This window comes from Staurois parvus, unplaced genomic scaffold (genome assembly GCF_062004578.1).
Source record: "Staurois parvus isolate SC_StPar_1 unplaced genomic scaffold, SC_StPar_1.0 ptg000670l, whole genome shotgun sequence".
NCBI classification, from domain to species: domain Eukaryota; kingdom Metazoa; phylum Chordata; class Amphibia; order Anura; family Ranidae; genus Staurois; species Staurois parvus.
Genome location: NW_028318466.1, coordinates 835,927 through 854,930, shown reverse-complemented (window position 1 = coordinate 854,930; position 19,004 = coordinate 835,927). Strand labels below are relative to the sequence as shown.

The 19,004-nt window shown below is 41.2% G+C and overlaps 1 protein-coding gene across 2 annotated transcripts in view; it reads right to left on the bottom strand.

Annotated features, from left to right (window-relative positions):
• Positions 1-19,004, bottom strand: part of MRPL3 (mitochondrial ribosomal protein L3) — a 139,779-nt gene that overhangs the window by 69,959 nt on the left and 50,816 nt on the right. For both annotated transcript variants that reach the window (XM_089652054.1, XM_089652055.1), the window contains exon 6: positions 13,056-13,116. In XM_089652054.1, the coding sequence (XP_089508180.1) occupies positions 13,056-13,116 (61 nt within the window). The remainder of the gene's footprint in view (positions 1-13,055; positions 13,117-19,004) is intronic.

Sequence of the window (19,004 nt, the reverse complement as noted above, 5' to 3'; positions counted from 1 at the left end):
AGTTATATATCTTCCAAACTCTTCCGTAAATAGCTCTCGTGACCCCCTTATGACTTGGTAGCAGAGTGTCTACTAAGTGTTTTGAGAAGACTTTCTTTTCTAGCAGTTGCCTTTCAAAAACCACACAATGAGGCGCAGATTTTCCACTTTCGGATGACAGAGAGGAACCTGTAGTAGCAGGTCCTTCAAGAGTGGAAGTGTCCGATATGGTCTGATTGATAACCGGAGGTATTTTCTGCATCTTTTCTTCTGGAAATATAATTTTCTGTTCTGTCGAACAGATGCAACAAAACCTTATTGTACGGGGTCAGATTGGATTTTTGCCCATTGATGAGCCAGCCCAGACTTTCAAGATGGCTGCAGGCTACCTGAAGGTCCTTCCTTAACGGTTTTTCTGAGTTTGCCAAGAACAGAAGATTGTCTAAGTAGGGGATTGCCATCACACCTCCGAGCCTCAAAGGAGCTAGGGCCTCCACCACTACCTCGGTGAAAATACAGGGAGATGACAGCCCAAAAGGCAGTGACCTGAATTACAGGTGTTGAACCTTGTACCCTGACCCCCAGCTTCAAAAATCTTTGGAAGCACTCTCTGATTGGGATGTGCAGATAGGTGTCCCTTAGATCAATTGATGCCATGAAGCAATCTGGAAACAGTAGGTTTTTGACCGAGAAGATTGAGTCCATTTGCAACCGCTTGTATTGCACCGTTTTGTTCAAAGGATTTAAGTTGAGAATTAACCAGAATTTTCCTGATGGTTTTCCCACCAGGTTCTTCATAGCAAGAGCTTTTACCAGATTTTTCGCAATATTCACGACAAAATACCTTCTTTTTTGGGGAACCTCAGCAAACTATTTCATAACTCCTGTCAACCAGATTTTGGATATACAGGCTCAATGTTATCTTCTCCTATAGTGGAAGGAACGCCTGTGGTCTTCCTCCTACCGGAGGTAGTGGGTTGAAATTTTTCAGGCTGTGCAGGAGTACGGAAAGTTACTTTTTTTTCCTCTTCTTCTCTGTGATGCTCAAACCTTTTTCTTCCCTTGCTTATCTCCTTGCAAGCTTCCTTGGGGACGAAAAAAACATTTTTGAACTTGTTTTTTACTTCTTCATGGGAAAAGCCTTTTTCCTGTCCACTGTGCGATCCAAAATTTTATTTAAGTCTGGCCAAAAAAGAACTCCCGAAAAAGGGATTCCACACAGCCTGACTTTTGATGTTGAGTCTCCCTGCCATGTCTTTAACCATAGGCCCTTCTCACCGAGTTAGACAAGGCAGCTGTCATGTGTATGGATTCTGCAGATGCATCTGCTATATACCCTAGAGCTCTTGAGATTGTAGGGAAGGAATCTAGAATCTCTTCCTTTGGGGTCCCAGCATTGATATGCGCCTTAAGCTGGTTTAGTTAATGCTCTGGATTTCTTGCTACCCATGTGACTGCCATAACTGACTTCAAATTCTCCATTGTGGAATGCTATCTGCTCTTCAGCAGTAGATCTATCCTTTTGTCCATTGCCTTTTTCAGGCTCCCCATGTCTTCAAAGGCTATGTCTGTGCTTTTTGAGACTTGGGAAAAAGCGGTGTCTACCTTAGGCACTTTGTTCCATACTGACGCAGAGTCTGTTTCAAATGGGAACCGTCTCTTGTGAGACATAGAAAAAAAATGGGTAGGCTCAGAAGCACCAACATATGGAAGAAGATGCCAACATATTCCTAGATGACTGCAGCGTTGCACTCCATTCAGCCTTCATGGAAGCCAGAAAATCACTAGAAATTGAAGCTGCCTCCTCTCTCACTAAAGCAGAAACACACTCCTTACATAAAGGCTTTTTCCAAGCATCTGACAGTTTACTCTTGTATGAAGGACATCTCCTCTTGCTAGATTCCTTTTCACTGCTCTTAGCCCAAGACAAAGTAGCCTATAGGAAGCTTTCTCCTACCTGGGCTTTGTCGGTGCCTCTGCTTCTCCCCGAAACTGCAGTCGCTCCTGACTCCTCCATTGCAGAGCCTGCAGTGGTCCATGTTTCGCCACAAGTCCGACCAGAAGCTCTGCCACTGCCCAGAAGTGACCTCACAGGCATGCCCAGACGTTGCTGGACACCAAAATCATGGCCGCTGTCATTGTCCACACAGGAACATCAGGGATACAGCCTATCCGGCAGTACAGCCCCCCCGGACCCCTGAGGCAATAAAATCTGTAAAAAGAAAAACAGCACCTGACAGAATGAAGTCCCCACAATTCCTGTGTGTTCCTATCTGGCAGGAGGAAAACCGATAACCGAGGACTGTGGGAAGAGGCCTCCAATTTGAAGACTATGTGGGTGTGTGTTAACTGCAAGAGGAGGAGGAGTTGCGTTGTCTCATGTGCTGTCCTGAAAGATGTTTTGAGAAGTCCTTTTATTTTTATGTCTGCTTGGAGTTCAGTTTTAATATATGGGACATTAGATATTTGCGTTTGTCAAAGTAGCAGTGCTCCAAAATAATGTTCAAGCCAAGCATCAGCAAAGTTACACTAGTTAATTAACAGAGACAATTACAATAAGGCCATGGATGGGTTAAGAGTGAGGAGTGTTCTGCAACCCCAGCATCTTTAAGTGCTTTGCAAGTAATTTGTGTTGAGATGGAAATGGGTGAATTATTAAAAACTCTTACAAGGTAATTCTCATCAAGCGATTTTTCTTCTGCTTAAGTGGCTAGCAATTCATTGTTCTAAAATACTGCTTGCTTATCCATTTCAAGCCCCTCCATCTCTTCAGTATTTAGCAACAATGGCCACCACAGATACTTTTCATTGGGGACTGGAAGGCTTAGCTTAATCTATTCACCAATTTAATACAAAAAAACTGCCTTACAGAAAACCAGTCAAACTGTACATTCAAGTACTCCCAGTTATAGCCTCTATATAAAAAGGGATTATTGGCTCTGTCAGAATGTAAATATAATGATCCTGCTGTCATACCCCTTGTTCTACAGATTTGTGCTGCCATGATGGACCAAGGTTGACCCCAACCATACCACCAGAGAGCCGATAAAAGAATTACTACATGCAAAGTCTTTAAAAAAAAACCTGAACTAAATATACTGTGAAGAGTCTTCTGCATATAAGGAATTTATTTTACCTTTTCAAATACAACAATTGCAACAGAGATCGAAAAACTAAATCATGCTAAATGGAAAAATGTATATATAATTGCAACACTAGCTACCTTGTAATTTAAAGTGTATCTACACCCAAAATCAAAGATGTAAAACATTGCAGCTTACTAGTCCTTTGTGTGGTGGCTGCATTAGTTTTTTCCAAGCTGCTTTTGCGTTATATTCACCTGGCACTTCTCCAAATAACACACTTCTACTTCCTGGGTGGCTACATCACTCCTCCACTGTATCGATGAGGGAGCCAGCCATGGTTGACATCCTTGTCTGCTTTTCTGATATGGACTGCAAACATGTCCGTCTCTCTTTATCTCCATTACTCTGTATCTGCCACCCCTCTCTACCAATCCCTCCACTGGCTCCCAGTTGCCCAACGGATAAAATTCAAAACACTAACTATGACATACAAAGCCATCCACAACACTGCCCCAATTTACATATCCGATCTTATCTCTAAATATCACCCAAACCGTGCACTCCGCTCCTTGGAAGACCTCCTACTCCCTAGCTCCCTTATCTCTTCCTCCCATGCTCGTCTCCAAGACTTCTCCAGGGCATCACCCATCTTCTGGAACTCCCTACCCCAATCTATCAGACTATCACCTACTCTACGTACCTTTAGGCGATCATTGAAAACCTCTCTCTTCAGGTAAGCCTATCCTGCCCTCTGCTAATACTGGAATCCTCTACGCTTCCAACCACTCCACCCCCCACAGTTTTACCTATTGTACCACTCACCCCTCCCTCCTAGATTGTAAGCTCCAAGGAGCAGGGCCCTCAATTCCCTCTTGTATTCAACTGTATTGTCTCCCACTGTAATGTAAAGCGCTGAGCAAACCGTTGGTGCTATATAAATCCTGTATGATAATAATAATTCGAAGGTGGGCACGGTAATTGGTAGATGACAGAAGATGCTAGGAAGGTAGGTATTCTTATGTGCAACTCACAGGAAAAGATTAAAAAAAAGTGATCATCTTGGAGAAAAAAAGTAAGGCACCCAGCACATCCGAGGTCTGTACACTGCAATATATAGCATTTTCAATGTTTAGTTATCCTTTAAAGCCCAACTCTGGGATATTAGTGCTCTGTGTGCTTTATATTTTACAGTCACCCAAAAAAACACATATTGGTCAAAATGACTAAAAGTAATGTCGGCAAAACAGTTCCCAGTAGCATAATACTCAGTTCCTAAAGTACTGACCTCCCAAAGAACATCTCTCTGCAAACTATTAGTACCCCAGTCCAGAGTATCTGATCCTTAATCAGATATAAAAAAATACAAGTTTTTACCCTCCAGCTATTTTGACAAAGTTGTTTACAAGATTCATGCAAGTAAACAATTCCAGCAGTGGCACACAGGGATAGTGATCTTCTGTGCTGCTGTACATCAAAGATGTTACCTGCTAAATGTCACTTCAGTGCTATCACAATGTTTCCAAGCACGGCATGAAGCTGGCACAATCACACTCGCCCAGAAAGAAAGAACCACCACGGGGATATGACCTTTCTGTTTTATGCCTTCGCTGTAAATAAACATCTGCTACATAGAAAGAAAACGAGCAAGAAGAGTATATTTTATCTTCTTTTATATATAAAAAAACTAATAATACATATTCATTAATAACACTCATTTTTAAAGTTTAAAATGTTAAACTGAGATTTCTTTTTTACAAAATTATTCTTTTACAAATAAACGTTCACGGTGTAAAACAGAATTCACAGAACATTAACTTTTTCTTTTTTTTTCTTTATGCTACAGCGGCACAGAAGTAGTTCACTTTCAGGCACCCTGTCACCAATTCAAACTTGGTACAGGACCTGCCTGAAGAGTATGGGATTGAGTAACTGCTCTGCCTGAATTCAGCATGTACAATGCAGCTGGAGGTATACAGGGGTTCTTTTTCAGAAAATAGGAGCAACATGGAAAAAAACATAGACCTGTTTGCTGCAGTGATATTTAGTGTGTTGCAGAAAAATGAAGCATGCCTGCCTTTTTCTGTACTCCACCACACATCACAATATTTCTGTGCCCTTGTCATGATAGGCGTTTATCCAGTGTAGAACACACACACAAACACAGCATGGACAATACCCTAGTCTCCATCGGAAGCACATGTGAAAGTATATAATAAATAGCAAGGAAGGCGCCTCTAAGTGCAGTATGAAGCATTATTGAGTAGTAAAGGTTAAAGCACTTACAAGATAGCAGTTGGATAAAAGCTCATCATCAGGTATAGTGCCAGGGAGACACACTGAGCTGACCAGCAGTAGTAAATGTAGTGGAACACACGGGAAAGATGGCCGCCGTACTTCCAGGAGAGGCGTGGAACACACGTGGCACATGCACTTCCAGTTTACAGCTTGACGTCATCGGCGTACCCTACGCGTTACGTCACTTCACTTCATCCTGACCAGAAGTGCAGGTGCCGCCATATTGGATAAGGGATCCTTGCACTTTTATTCAACAATGATACTGTATAGTGAGTCTTTGATCCTGTAGTGTCCCAGGTGGACACTTTTAAATATGAGTGTATTTTGATCAGTATTTTAATAAAGTTGCTTGTATTTGGCTATACTTCACTATATGGAGCATTTTTTTCATATGTCTGTGGAGCATTTTGGAGATTTGAAGTGCTGATGGTGGTGAAGATCTCTGTACCTATACCCTCCAGGGTTAAAGGGAAAGGCGTAGTTTGACCTGAGTATTCAGGTCAAATCTGAAGGTGAGCGCAATAGTGTGTCAGAGGTGGATAAGCACTAAAGGGTGACACAGGAGCACTGTATATGTGTATGCAGTAGTGTGATCACACAGATCCACTTGGAGCACAGCAGATTTAAAGGGACAGTTCACCAGCATTTTGAGACCATAATATTGGGACACTTGTTGATGGTATATTTGGAACAAAATGCACAGGAGATATACCGCACAAGCATATGTGAAGATATTGGAGTGTTAAGGGACAGTTCACTATTTTGTATGGTTCATTTGGTATTTGTATACACTATTCATTTAGCACTGGCAAACTTTCACAATTCCCACCTAGTCAAGAGCTGGCACCTGTTAGAAAGAGATACCAGCTCTCAGAAAAAAAAAAAGGGGGGGGGGAACTTTCACTTTAAATTAAAGTTCCACTTTAACATGTTAAAACTTATATAGGATTGTAGCATTTGTGTTTGATGCTTTAAGTGGGATAAGTGTATCAAACTGAAGAGGTTTAATATAAGGGGTTTTAAAGGATGTTATGTACATCTCCAATAGCTGCAAGATAGAAAGTCACATGAATACTTGTTGCCTGCCAAATAAATGATTCTTTCCACTGCATCTCTATACAGTCTTGTGGTGTGATGGATACGAAAGAAGCCACATTTTCTTCTCACTGGTTGATACAGTGCGTTTATTACAAAAATAAGGAATATCACAGGAATTACGACAACTACACAAGCAGCTGGAAAAAGAAAGTAAAATATCTTTGAAACATTTTTGAATTAAAATCAAATGGGCCCAGTTCTTCCTGAACCATCTTTACTGTGCGATTTGTCTGGCTTGTTTAAACCAAAAAAAAAAAAATCAGCGTTCACTCTGTCAGACTGAAAACCTTCATAAAATAGAAATGATCTGCCACACTCAATCAATCACTAGACCCCGCTTACTGCTGCTCTTGTCCTGTGTGATTCAGGGATAATAATCAAGGAAACAGCACGGAGCCAAGAATATTCCAAGAACCGGTGATAAAATGTTCACATCAGAAATTAAGGCGGATTTTGGATATAAATTTTTTTCCCAATTTTTTTCGTTAGAATTACAGCAGACAGATCTGCAATTTTAACTGCATTACAGCAGAACTAGAGTCTGCAATACCTCTGTTGGAGCAATGCAATGTCAGCAAGCTCCCTTGCCAGTGCCGAAATCCACTCCCTAGCTTCTTCCAGGTGCGGGGTCTTCGGCTGTCTTGACTGGTATGCGCATAGGGTTAATTCATCTTGGCATCCAGCTGATGCTGAAATTGTATATTGTGTAAAGAGGATTGTGAGGAGGAAGGTAGGAAGCTTTTATTGCAAAAGAGGCATGATATGTCTCTTCTGTAATACATTTTCTTCCTGCTAGCTATTGTTTGTTTTAAGGTCACAGCTCTGCTTTATCAAAGAAACTCAAAAATCTCAGTTTTGTGCATTAAAGTATAACCTCAACTTATCAAAAAACAATTAAAAAAGTGAACACTTCTTTCCTTTGGGGATCCAGAGTTAATTTAAAGTTGCTGCTCTTCTCCCTCTTCTCTATGCAGCATTTCCAGGACAAACCAGAGCGATTCTGATTGGCCAGCACTGGTGCAGAGCATTGCTCTGATCTATCCTAGGAGGCGCTGCACAAAGAATAGAGAGAAGAGCTGGGATTTCAAAAGAAAAAGGTGAACACTTAAAAGGTGCATAGGAAATATAGTAGAGATTCACTTAACTGCTATCCTCCCCAGCTGAGTTTGCTCAGATTTCCATCACTTCCCATTGCTCTGTTTACTATAGAAACAGAGAAGTAGTAGAGAAATACCTGGTACTTCCAGGAATGGAGACGCATGATGGGAGCATCATGGGTGCCAACGGTGTTCTTTATTCATACACCTGTAACAGAGATGCAGTTGGGCCTCTAACATCATCTAGGGGGAGGGGCTGGTGTATGTACAAGGTGCTCTTTGCTGCAGGGATTTTGAACAGCATTCGCATTTATGATGCTGGGAGCAAGCCTTGACCTGCTGACTTTGGAAGGACATGTCACCACTAACTGGGAGTCATCTCAGGTGTAAAAAATTTTTTTTATTTTAATATTAATTAAAAAAGTTTATGTTTTAATTAATTAAAAAAAAAAGTTACAAATCTCAGTATATGGTGCATTCAAGCCTATTGGTACAGATGTGGCCAGCACTGAACAGATTTTCATGGGTAAAATGTAAACACCAGAGACTTTTTTTTTTCTTCTTTGTGACTCGGATGCTCTCTCTTTCTTTCTTACCCCGGTCATCTTACATGAAAACGGGTAACTTTTAATGTATATTATTACCTCCATGATAATATTACCAATGTAGGTAACCATCATGCTCTGCATTTACCACTTAGTACTAGGGTCGTTGGTTCGAATCCCAACCACAGCGCTACCTGCCTGGAGTTTCCATGTTCTCCCTGTGCCTGCGTGGGTTTCCTCCGAGTACTCCGGTTTCCTCCCAGTACTCCGGTTTTCTTCCACACTCCAAAGACATGCTGGTAGGTGAATTGGATCCTATCTAAATTGTCCCTAGTATGTGTAAGTTTGAATGTGAGTTAGGGACCTTAGATTGTACGCCCCCTTGAGGGTTAGGGACTGATGTGAATGTACAATATATATGTAAAGCGCTGCGTAAATTGACGCCGCTATATAAGTACCTGAAATAAATAAATATATAATAAAGACACAATTGGTTTTTTTTTTCCCTTTTTTTTTCTGCAGCCTAGCTGTTAATACTATAGAGATGCAGTACGTAGTCTTTTTACATAATTTCTTCTCTGCATTCAAAATACCACTTACACTTGCAACTCGCCATTGTTTGGTTTATTAAAAATAAATAAGTGATGTAGGGCTGCTAAATAATAGTGACAAAAATTAAAAAAGAGTGACACAGCTGAATAACACGTCCATAATGAGTCCATATATATATAAAATCAATTTGTAATAAAGATTCTTCCATAATTCATGTGCTTTCTTCTTGTGCGGGTATCCCAAACACCATCAAGTAAAATAGTGCACATAACATATAATGCCACCTCAGTGCTCACAGAACTCTCACCTCAGAGCACATGGGAAATGAGCTTTATGATATCAAATAGACAAAAGGATTCTTCACTTTTTCAATCCATAGCCATGTGATAGTAATCAAACACCTTTGAGCTTTCAATAGATTGCCAAACCAGAGCCAGGGATCGGTCCCTTTAAGGATGATGGAAGTCACACATTCCTATCCTTAAAAGGGAACAAAGGACACTCCCATGGTGCAGTATATACAAATATAAAAATGTATTAAGAAGCAGTAATACACTCACATGTAGCAAATTAATAAAATGCCATAAAATGATCAGATGCCGGCTTCACTAGCTGTCAGCTGAACTCGCTATTCATGTCTGCCCAGAGCCAAGCTCCTTACGTGTTACATCACGCACATGTGACTTCATCAGAGGGATAATTTATTACTGTCAATGTTGTTTGTAGATCTGTCACATACTGACCATCCCTTCTTTTTTCTATATTGTTAGTTTTCACTTGAACTTACAGTTTTACAGTACAACAGCTGACTACTGTTATATCTTTATGCCTATATTGTGAATACGCAAACATGCGCACTACATTTTGAATACTTATTGTATTATCTTTATTGCAATTATCAAAATAAATAAGCTTTTCAAAAAGAAAGCACTTACTAATTCTACAATTAACAAATTGCAGTATTTTGAGCCTCTGACACTTCTGGGAGTGTCAGAGGCCTTCAGTACAAGAAAACCTGCATGTCCCTCTGCGCCACCCCCCCCAGGGAACTGACGGGTGGCTTTCCACTAACTATAAAGCTGTTGGCACACTGGAGTGACAGCGCTGGGTCTCTAAAAGTAGAGGTGCACAGTTTTCTCCTCCTGTGCCAAGTATTAGAATCTTTTTTTTTCCCCATCACAGTCACTGGTAGTATACAGCTGCTCTCCCTCCACACAGAGACGGTAAATAAGACTGAATACAAAAAAAAAAAAAAAAAAAAAAAAAAGAACAGTTACATCATAAAAACATTTTTATATGAATATTGACAACAAGCAACAAACATTGTCTGCTAGAAGGAAATCACAATTCATGGTTTCCAGTTACCAAAACTATTCATGACCAACTTTGGCGGTATTACAAATTGCAATCAGCCGACAGGAAATGCAAACTTTGCACATCTCTCTTCATATTCATTATAAATACCAGCATAGCTGTCATTACTGTCACATAGGAAGACACATATGAGACTTCTATAGAGCAGGAAATGAAGATACAAAGCTGCATATTGCAGATTTTTTCATCTAACAGCCCTCATTTATCTAATTAGACCGGACACAACACAACCAGCAGAATATAATAAATGGTTCTCCTTTCATACAATTCAATGGTAAAGAAATGCTAAGCTGGTCAATCATCAACATTTTGAGCCTGGCAGGAAGATTTATATTGAGATCACTAATAGACAGAGACATTTAAACAACAAAGGAAAGGTGGCAACCTTTGGATTCTGGAAACAAGGCGATATACTTTTGTCTTGTATTTATCAAAACATCTTTCAACACTATTGATTTTAGAATATCCGCAACCTTCAAACTGTTGGAATTTCAGCAGTTTAAGGGCAAAGAGACATGAAAATCTTTATTTCAGCTTCGGAAAGAATAACTATAGTAATTACCTAACAACTTAACCAGAAAACACTAAGGCAAATGTGAAGTTCAGACCTACTTTAGTATAATATACAGGAACAAAGATATGGGGGGGGGGGGGGATAGTTACTAAAGGCAAATGGACTGTGCACTTTGCAAGTGCATTTACACTCATTTTCCCCAGTGCTTAGTAAATGTGGTGAAGCTTCACTTTGTAAAGATTACCCAATTAGGTGCAAAGCAAATAGACAAAAAAAACACATACTGTAATTGGATAATGAAAATCAGCATAGCTTCACCATATTCCCCAAGCTCTGAGGAAAGCGAGTGCAACTGCACTTGCAAAGTGCACAGTCTATCTGCCATTGATTAGTAAATCAACCCTATTGCGTTGTTCATCAATATTCACATACTAGCATTAATTGCAGTACAAATTTTATAACTGTGGAATCCTAATAAATTATAACCATTAACAGGATAAAAAATGTTTACAATTTAGCACAAAATTGTTCTTCACACTAAGAAAGCTCTACATGGGTTACACATACCAGTATGACCAATACTCTTTACAGAGATGTTGCAGTATTTATTTATTAGGGCTCATTCACACTAGCAGTGGGTGGTGTCAGTAGTTTTTTTTTCTTTTCTTTTTTATTTGTTTTTACAATTTTTTTTATTACTATTTAATTTAATTTTTTTTTTTAACTTTCCTGTTGGGGGTCTTTGGTGAGATATCAGGGACCTAAACAGACCCCTGAAGTCTCACTTTTGAGATAGAGAAAGGGAATGTAAATGAATAGAAAACTGGCAAAAAGATTGTATTCAGAGAGTAGTGGGTAATGATTCATACTCTGAATGGTCTGGAGTTTTTAGTGGTGTACCCCAAGGTTCAGTGTCGGGACCCTTCCTTTTTAATATATTTATAAATGGTATAGGGTCTGGGATTATAAATCCCATTTCAGTCTTTGCAGATGACACCAAGCTGTGCAGTGGAATAACGTCCTTACAGGATGTCTCCAACTTACAAGCTGACCTCAATGCACTATATAATGCAATATTTAATTGGGCAACTATGTGGACAATGAGGTTTAATGTTGATAAATGTAAATTTATGTACTTGGGGGCTAAGAATATGCATGCATCATACATACTAGGGGGGATACAACTGGGGGAATCAATGGTGGAGAAGGATCTGGGGGTTCTGGTAGATCATAAGCTTAATGAACATGCATTGCCAAGCTGCGGTTTCTAAAGCAAGCAAAATCCTCTCTTGTATTAATATGTATAGACTCCAGAGAGAGAGATATCATATTACCCCTGTACAAATCATTAGTAACACCTCATCTGGAATATGCAGTTCAGTTTCGGGTACCAATTCACAAAAAAAACATTGGGGACTGGGAGAAAGTACAGAGAAGGGCAACCAAACTGATAAGAGGCATGGAGGAGCTCAGCTATGAGGAAAGATTAGAGGGACTGAATTATTCTCTCTTGAGAAGAGGAGATTAAGGGGGGATATGATCAATATGTATAAATACATCAGTGGTTCATATAGTGAACTCGGTGTAGAGCTATTCACCCTGAGGTCATCACAGAGGACAAGGGGGCACTCTTTACGTCTGGAGGAAAAGAGATTTAATCTCCAAACACGGAAAGGTTTCTTCACAGTAAGAATAGACTCCTTCAAGAGCTAGTTCTGGCCAGCTCAGTGGATTACTTTAAAAAAGGCCTGGATTCTTTCCTAGATACACAGAATATAACTGGATACTAACATTTACAGGTAAAGTAGATCCAGGGAATATCTGATTGTCTCTGCTTTGCTGGGTTTTATTTTTACTTTCCTCTGGAACAACTGTGGGTATAGGATTTTAACTTTTTTTTATGGTTGAACTAGGTGGACTTTTGTCTTTTTTCAGCCAGACTATAACTATGAATGAGGGAACATTCCCCAATTCCTTTCTCTGTAGCCTCAGCTGCATTTTAGATGAATGAACAAGAGACAGAGGCTCCTGTTCATTCATAAACTGAAGCATAATTTACTATGCTTCAGTTCTAAATGGACACAGGCGTGATCACTCACTGTGTTCATTCAGAAAAGGAAGAAGCCAGTAAATTACATATTTACTGGCCCCTTCCCCCGCTCTCCAGGGCCTTAATGCTGGGAATGCATTAAGGGGAAAATTGTTTTACCTTTATGAGCACTTTAATTCAGGAGCTGAACCAAGACCTAACAGTTATAAAATCAGAAACAAAAAAAAAAAAAAGCTGAGATGCTAATCAGAGTAACCAAATCAGATTTTTCATTCTCTACCTTGCACTACAAGATAGAAGCTAGAAGCCAGTTTACGGATGGGTTTCTTAAATCAATACCACTGTGTCAGATGTCAGAAAAACTAACTACAACCTCTGCATAACTAATAACCTGCACATCAATGTTTATTTTTCAGCAGTAAGCACAATAAAATTCTAAGCCAACTAAGCAAGAGGAACACTTACGTTTTGGCTGTGACATCCACGTACTGACCAGGACGGAAATGTGCAGCATAAAGGGGAGTACCTGCATGTTAAAGACACAGAGAAAGTATTTCTTCACTAATCCTTTGAAAATACTGTCATTGTTACTATGACATGTCTGAAGACTTGTTAAATGTATGTAACCCTGATCACCAAAATCTCATATTTAAAAAATTTATAAATACCCAATAACCCTACCGTGAAGGTCTTTGTTTAGGCACTTTCTGTCACGGAATGTACCCCTTTCCTAACTGTGCTTGTATACTCTCAACCTGTCACACAGGCTACTTTAAGAATACAAGTGGCCACTGTAATATAAATTATGAAGCATGGTCAACTGGTGACCCTATCATAAAACCCAGCCCAGAGAAGTGCCATGTGTCACAAACGTGCGCAGCACACAGTGAAGGACGCAGACTCCATTTTGTTAAGAGTATCCATTTTCTCCCTTCACTCCCTCCCCCTCCCTCTCTGAGAGGAGAAATTTGGCCAGCGTGTGTGTGTGTGCTGGTTGTGGGTCACTGGCAGGCAAAGGCATCTCTGAGCTAGGTGCCTAGCTGTCTTTGAAAGCTGTACCATTTCACACCTCGGAAGAGATAAGGCAAGCTTTCTCCAGAGTTGGGAGAGATTCCCACCTCATAAAACTTAACTCAGTGTAGGTGACAGAATCAGATAACCTCGGTTAAAACTATTTTTCCCCTATGTCTCATATCTTGGAATATGAGAGACTTTCATAAAAACCGAACATATTGTCAGATGGACGATGAGCAGGCGAACAGTTTGATGGGTCACTCGCCTTGTCTCGGACACACAGGAAAGCAGAAAAACAGATCTCGTGAACCGTTAAGTGTACACTTTCATAATTCATATCTAATCAATCCTCAGACTTGTCTGCATAATAATCTACACGCGGGTCGAATGTCACTTGTGCAGATGAAAAGTTATGGGCCGAATATGAGTTATGGGAGATTTTTGCTCTAGTTGAGGCATCCACCCATCTCTCCACGCCCTAATCAGAGATTGGTCCTGGACTGCAGAGCCACCCCCTGCTGGGGACTACAAAATTGGCTGTCAGGCCTAAGAGAGGAAGTTGAAGACATCTCCCATTTTAACATCAATACCAGCTGGGGAGACCCATGCCCTTTTGCTCTGAAACTTGGATCTTCTAACACAGGACTTTGGTAAGTATCTTAACCCTTTCACCTCTCTCTGATATCTCTTTGCTGTGCTGTTGGTCTCTGTATGTACAGGTGAAACTCGAAAAATTAGAATATCGTGCAAAAGTTCATTTATTTCAATAATGCAACTTAAAAGATGAAACTAATATATGAGACTCATTACATGCAAAGCAAGATAGTTCAAGCCATGATTTGTCATAATTGTGATGATTATGGCTTACAGCTTATGAAAATCCCAAATCCACAAGCTCAGAAAATTAGAATATTACATGCAATCAATAAAACAAGGATTGTACATAGAACAATATCGGACCCCTAAAAAGTATAAGCATGCATATGTACTCAGTACTTGGTTTGGGCCCCTTTTGCAGCAATTACTGCCTCAATGCGGCGTGGCATGGAAGCTATCAGCCTGTGGCACTGCTAAGGTGTTATGGAAGACCAAGATGCCTCAATAGCGGCCTTCAGCTGTTCTGCATTGTTCGGTCTCATGTCTCTCATCTTTCTGTTGGCAATGCCCCATAGATTCTCTATGGGGTTTAGGTCAGGCGAGTTTGCTGGCCAATCAAGCACAGTAATCCCACGGTCATTGAACCAGGTTTTGGTGCTTTTGGCAGTGTGGGCAGGTGACAAGTCCTGCTGGAAAATAAAGTCAGCATCCCCGTAAACCTTGTCTGCATAAGGAAGCATGAAGTGCTCCAAAATCTCCTGGTAGACGGCTGCGTTGACCCTGGACTTAATGAAGCACAGTGGACCAACACCAGCAGATTACATGGCTCCCCAAATCAACACAGACTGTGGAAACTTCACACTGGACTTCAAGCATCTTGCAGTGTGTGCCTCTCCATTCTTCCTCCATACTCTGGGTCCTTGGTTTCCAAATGAGATGCAAAAGTTGCTCTCATCAGAAAAGAGGACTTTGGACCACTGAGCAACAGACCAGGTCTGTTTTTTTTAGCCCAGGTAAGACGCTTCTGATGTTGTTTGTTGTTCAGGAGTGGCTTGACAAGAGGAATACGACATTTGAAGCCCATGTCCTCCAGCCTCCATCTGACTCCAGCCTCAGTGCACTCCTTGTGAAAGTCCCCAACACTTTTGAATGGCCTTTTCCTGACAATCCTCTCCAGGTTGCGGTCATCCCTGCTGCTTGTGCACCTTTTTCTTCCACACTTTTCCCTTCAACATAACTTTCTATTAATGTGCTTTGATACAGCACTTTGGGAACATCCAACTTCTTTTGCAATTACCTTTAGAGGCTTTCCCTCCTTATGGAGGGTGTCAGTGATGGTTTTCTGCACAACTGTCAGGTCAGCAGTCTTTCCCATGATTGTGATTCTTACTGAACCAGACTGAGAGACCATTTAAAGGCTCAGGAACCCTTTGCAGGTGTTATGGCTTAATTAGCTGATTAGAGTGGGACACTTTGAGCCTAGAATATTGCACCTTTTCACAATATTCTAATTTTCTGAGATTGTGGATTTGGGGTTTTCATGAGCTGTAAGCCATAATCATCACAATTATGACAAATCAGGGCTTGAACTATCTTGCTTTGCATGTAATGAGTCTATCTCATATTTTAGTTTTACCTTTTAAGTTGCATTACTGAAATAAATGAACTTTTGCACGATATTCTAATATTTATTTATCTATATCTATCTTAGGTACATCTTTTTCTGTAAATATTTTTATTGCACCCATTTGACCTTTTAGTAATAAATCTTTCCTTCTGAAAGTGTTGAACTGTTTCTATAGCGCTTTATTGCAATTTACGAATTCCTGCCTCTAAAGAGAACGCTACTGTGTTTGTTTAAACCTCTGTATAACCGGCCTGCGGACCGTTTTATACAGACGATTATCTCAATCATTATAGTGTTGTAGCCGATAACACCGAGTTTCTTCTTTCTCTGTACAAAAAGAAGGTGGCGGCAGTGTGAAGGGTTAATTGCGTAATTAACCTGACCCAGTAACAATCGCTCAGGCTGTCCTGAGGCTCCTTGTATGACCCTGGAAAGTTTGGGATTGCTGGTCGCTGTGTACTTCCCTCTAGCGGGCAGTGTACCCCGGTGCCAGCCCTCATACAAGTGCTGTGAGGAGAAGCCTCCGTGGGACGTGAGCGGCTGTAGGGCACACGCTCTGCGGGTAACCAGATCCCACCCCCCGGAGACAAAAGGGGGGCCCGCCTCACATCTATCCAGCTGTTGTGAGCAGCTGCCCGCCCGGGGAAACATGCAGCAGGTGCAAGGGCAGCCAATGGGCGGCAGCAGGGCACCTCTGACCCGCCCCTTGCAGGGGAGGAGTCTCCAGCCTGGCCGGCCGCTCATAACGCACAGGGAAGAGGGAGCGGGCCAGTCAGTGTGCTGTTGTTCGTTCAGCGTGAGAGGCTCTGCAGCAAGCTGGGTAGTGAGGGACACCCTACCGAGCCCCTCCGGCCGCCCTCACCACTACCTCATAGAGTCTATCTGCATGTGGGCGGATCCACCTGGAGAAGGATAGAGGAGCGGTGTCTCGGTTCCTAAAACCATTGGAAATGTGTTTTGCGATGGTCTTAGGCGAACCCTGTGAAAGGGTCTTTCGACCCCCAAAGGGGTCGCGACCCACAGGCTGACAACCGCTGGGACATAAGATGGTGATTGATGGAGGCATCACCTTCATGTTAGTCCAATTAGTCAACATTCTCTGCAGATGCATAGAGCACACGTCAGCAGAGTACTAAAAAGTCCTCCCTCAGATATTACCCTATGGACAGGAAAGATCTGGAAAATCTCAAGTGACTGCTGAACATCGCTGATTTAAAAAAAAGTATTTTTTGTGTATTTTTTGTCTCCTGCAGACCTGTCAAAATATCCGCTTGCCATACGGGATGTACGGGCAAGCAGATATTCTGACAGGAGGTTTAAATGAACTACCACGGCGCTTCACAGTGCCGTGGTAGTTCATTGAAAACTACAAGCCGACAGCCACTAAAGCTGTCAGGACTTTCAGTTCATTCATTCACGAAAATCCGTGAATGAATGATGTGGCCGTGTGGGCAGAGCCCAGCACAGCCGTGCAGTTTTCAAATTTGACAGATAGTACGGGGAGAAGTCTATCAGACTGAGAGGGGGCGGCGGGCGGGTATGGGAACATGTTACATGTTCCACCATAAAAAAGGGGGAACATGTAACATGTTCCCAAAGATGAACTTGTACTTTAACCATTACATGTTTAATATCACTTTAAATGAAAAGAAATGCTAGGATTACCTTCCTGTATACAACATCAGTAAATATTTCACAACCCCTACACTCAGCACATTTCCTGTTGAACATGCTTCTAGACACTTAATTGGAGAAATGTGCTTAGACTGATTAGGCTCTCAATCAACCAAGCCAAAGGAACAAGGTAACAGTTAATTTTAATTTACAACAGAAAGGTGCTCCTTTTCTTTAACCAGTTCCTGTCCAGTTCAATTTTGATATTCATCTCCTACATGTAAAAAGCATTTTCGCTAGAAATCCACTTGGAACCCCCAAACATTATATATTATTAAAGTAGAGGCCCTAGATAATAAAATGGTGGGTGTTGCATATTTTTTTGTCACACGACATTCGCAAAGTGGTTTTTCAAATGCAGATTTAAATAAAAAAAAATACACTTTAATGAAATTTAATGCACAAAAACACAATAGAAAAGATGTTATGCCAGGTAAACAGATACCAAAAAATGTCACGCTTTAAAACTGCGCCTGCCCTTGGAATGGTGCCAGACTACGGTACCTAAAAATCCACATAAGCGACACTTTAAAAGTCTTTACAGATTACCAGTTTAGGTTTACTCAGGAGGTCTGGAGTGAGAATTATTGCTCCCACTCAGACATTAGCAGCAATATGTCACATGTGTGTTAAGATCACCGTTTACATGAGTTTGGTAGTGCTGCGTACGGTCGCATTTGTGCGCAAGCATGGACTGATGGGGGCGTGTTAAACTTTTTTTTCATGAAAAAAACCCCCACATTTTTCTGCTATTTATTTTTTTTACTGCTATCTCAAGGGATGAACAACATCCCTTGTAATAGCATGGGCCATGACAGGAGAGATATGGGATCTATTAGACCTCAAATCTCTCCTCTAACCTCCAATGAAGCCGCTTAGACACAGATCGGTCCGGTGGTCTGCGTCACTGCCTGGTAATGCTCAGGTAAACAAAGAACCAAAACCGGAAGAGACAAAATCCTTGTCGCTTCCAGTTTCTAACGTCACACTGTTGAAGGAACAACACTAGTTCCTTTCACTGTGTGTCTGGAGGAGGATCCCTCTGATCTCATCCTTACCGCGCTCCCCGATTGCTCAGAAATGCCTGGTAAAGGCAACGATGGGGAGGGAAGGACCCCCTTCCACTGCCTGTAAAAGTAATCCACCGGCTCTTTAGCTACTCAGATTACTTTTACCGGCTTCAGAAAAGCCAACTGAAAAAAATTACGCATCAGTAATCACTGCAGCGGATATCACCCTTTCTATCTAACATCGTACTGAAACATCACTGGACTGTAAGCAGTTAAATGTAGCCCCATTATTGAGAGCTGCATTGCTATAAAATAAATCCCAATCTTTGTCATGTGTTAATTGTTTATTGTAAAGCAAAGGATTCCCAGAGGACTCTGGGTTAGCTAAGAGAAACCACAGCAATAATGGATGCCTGCTTTAATGCCTCCGTTTAACTGATTACAACTTCAGGCTGAGATGAATCACAGCTCACTGGTATGAATCATTTATTC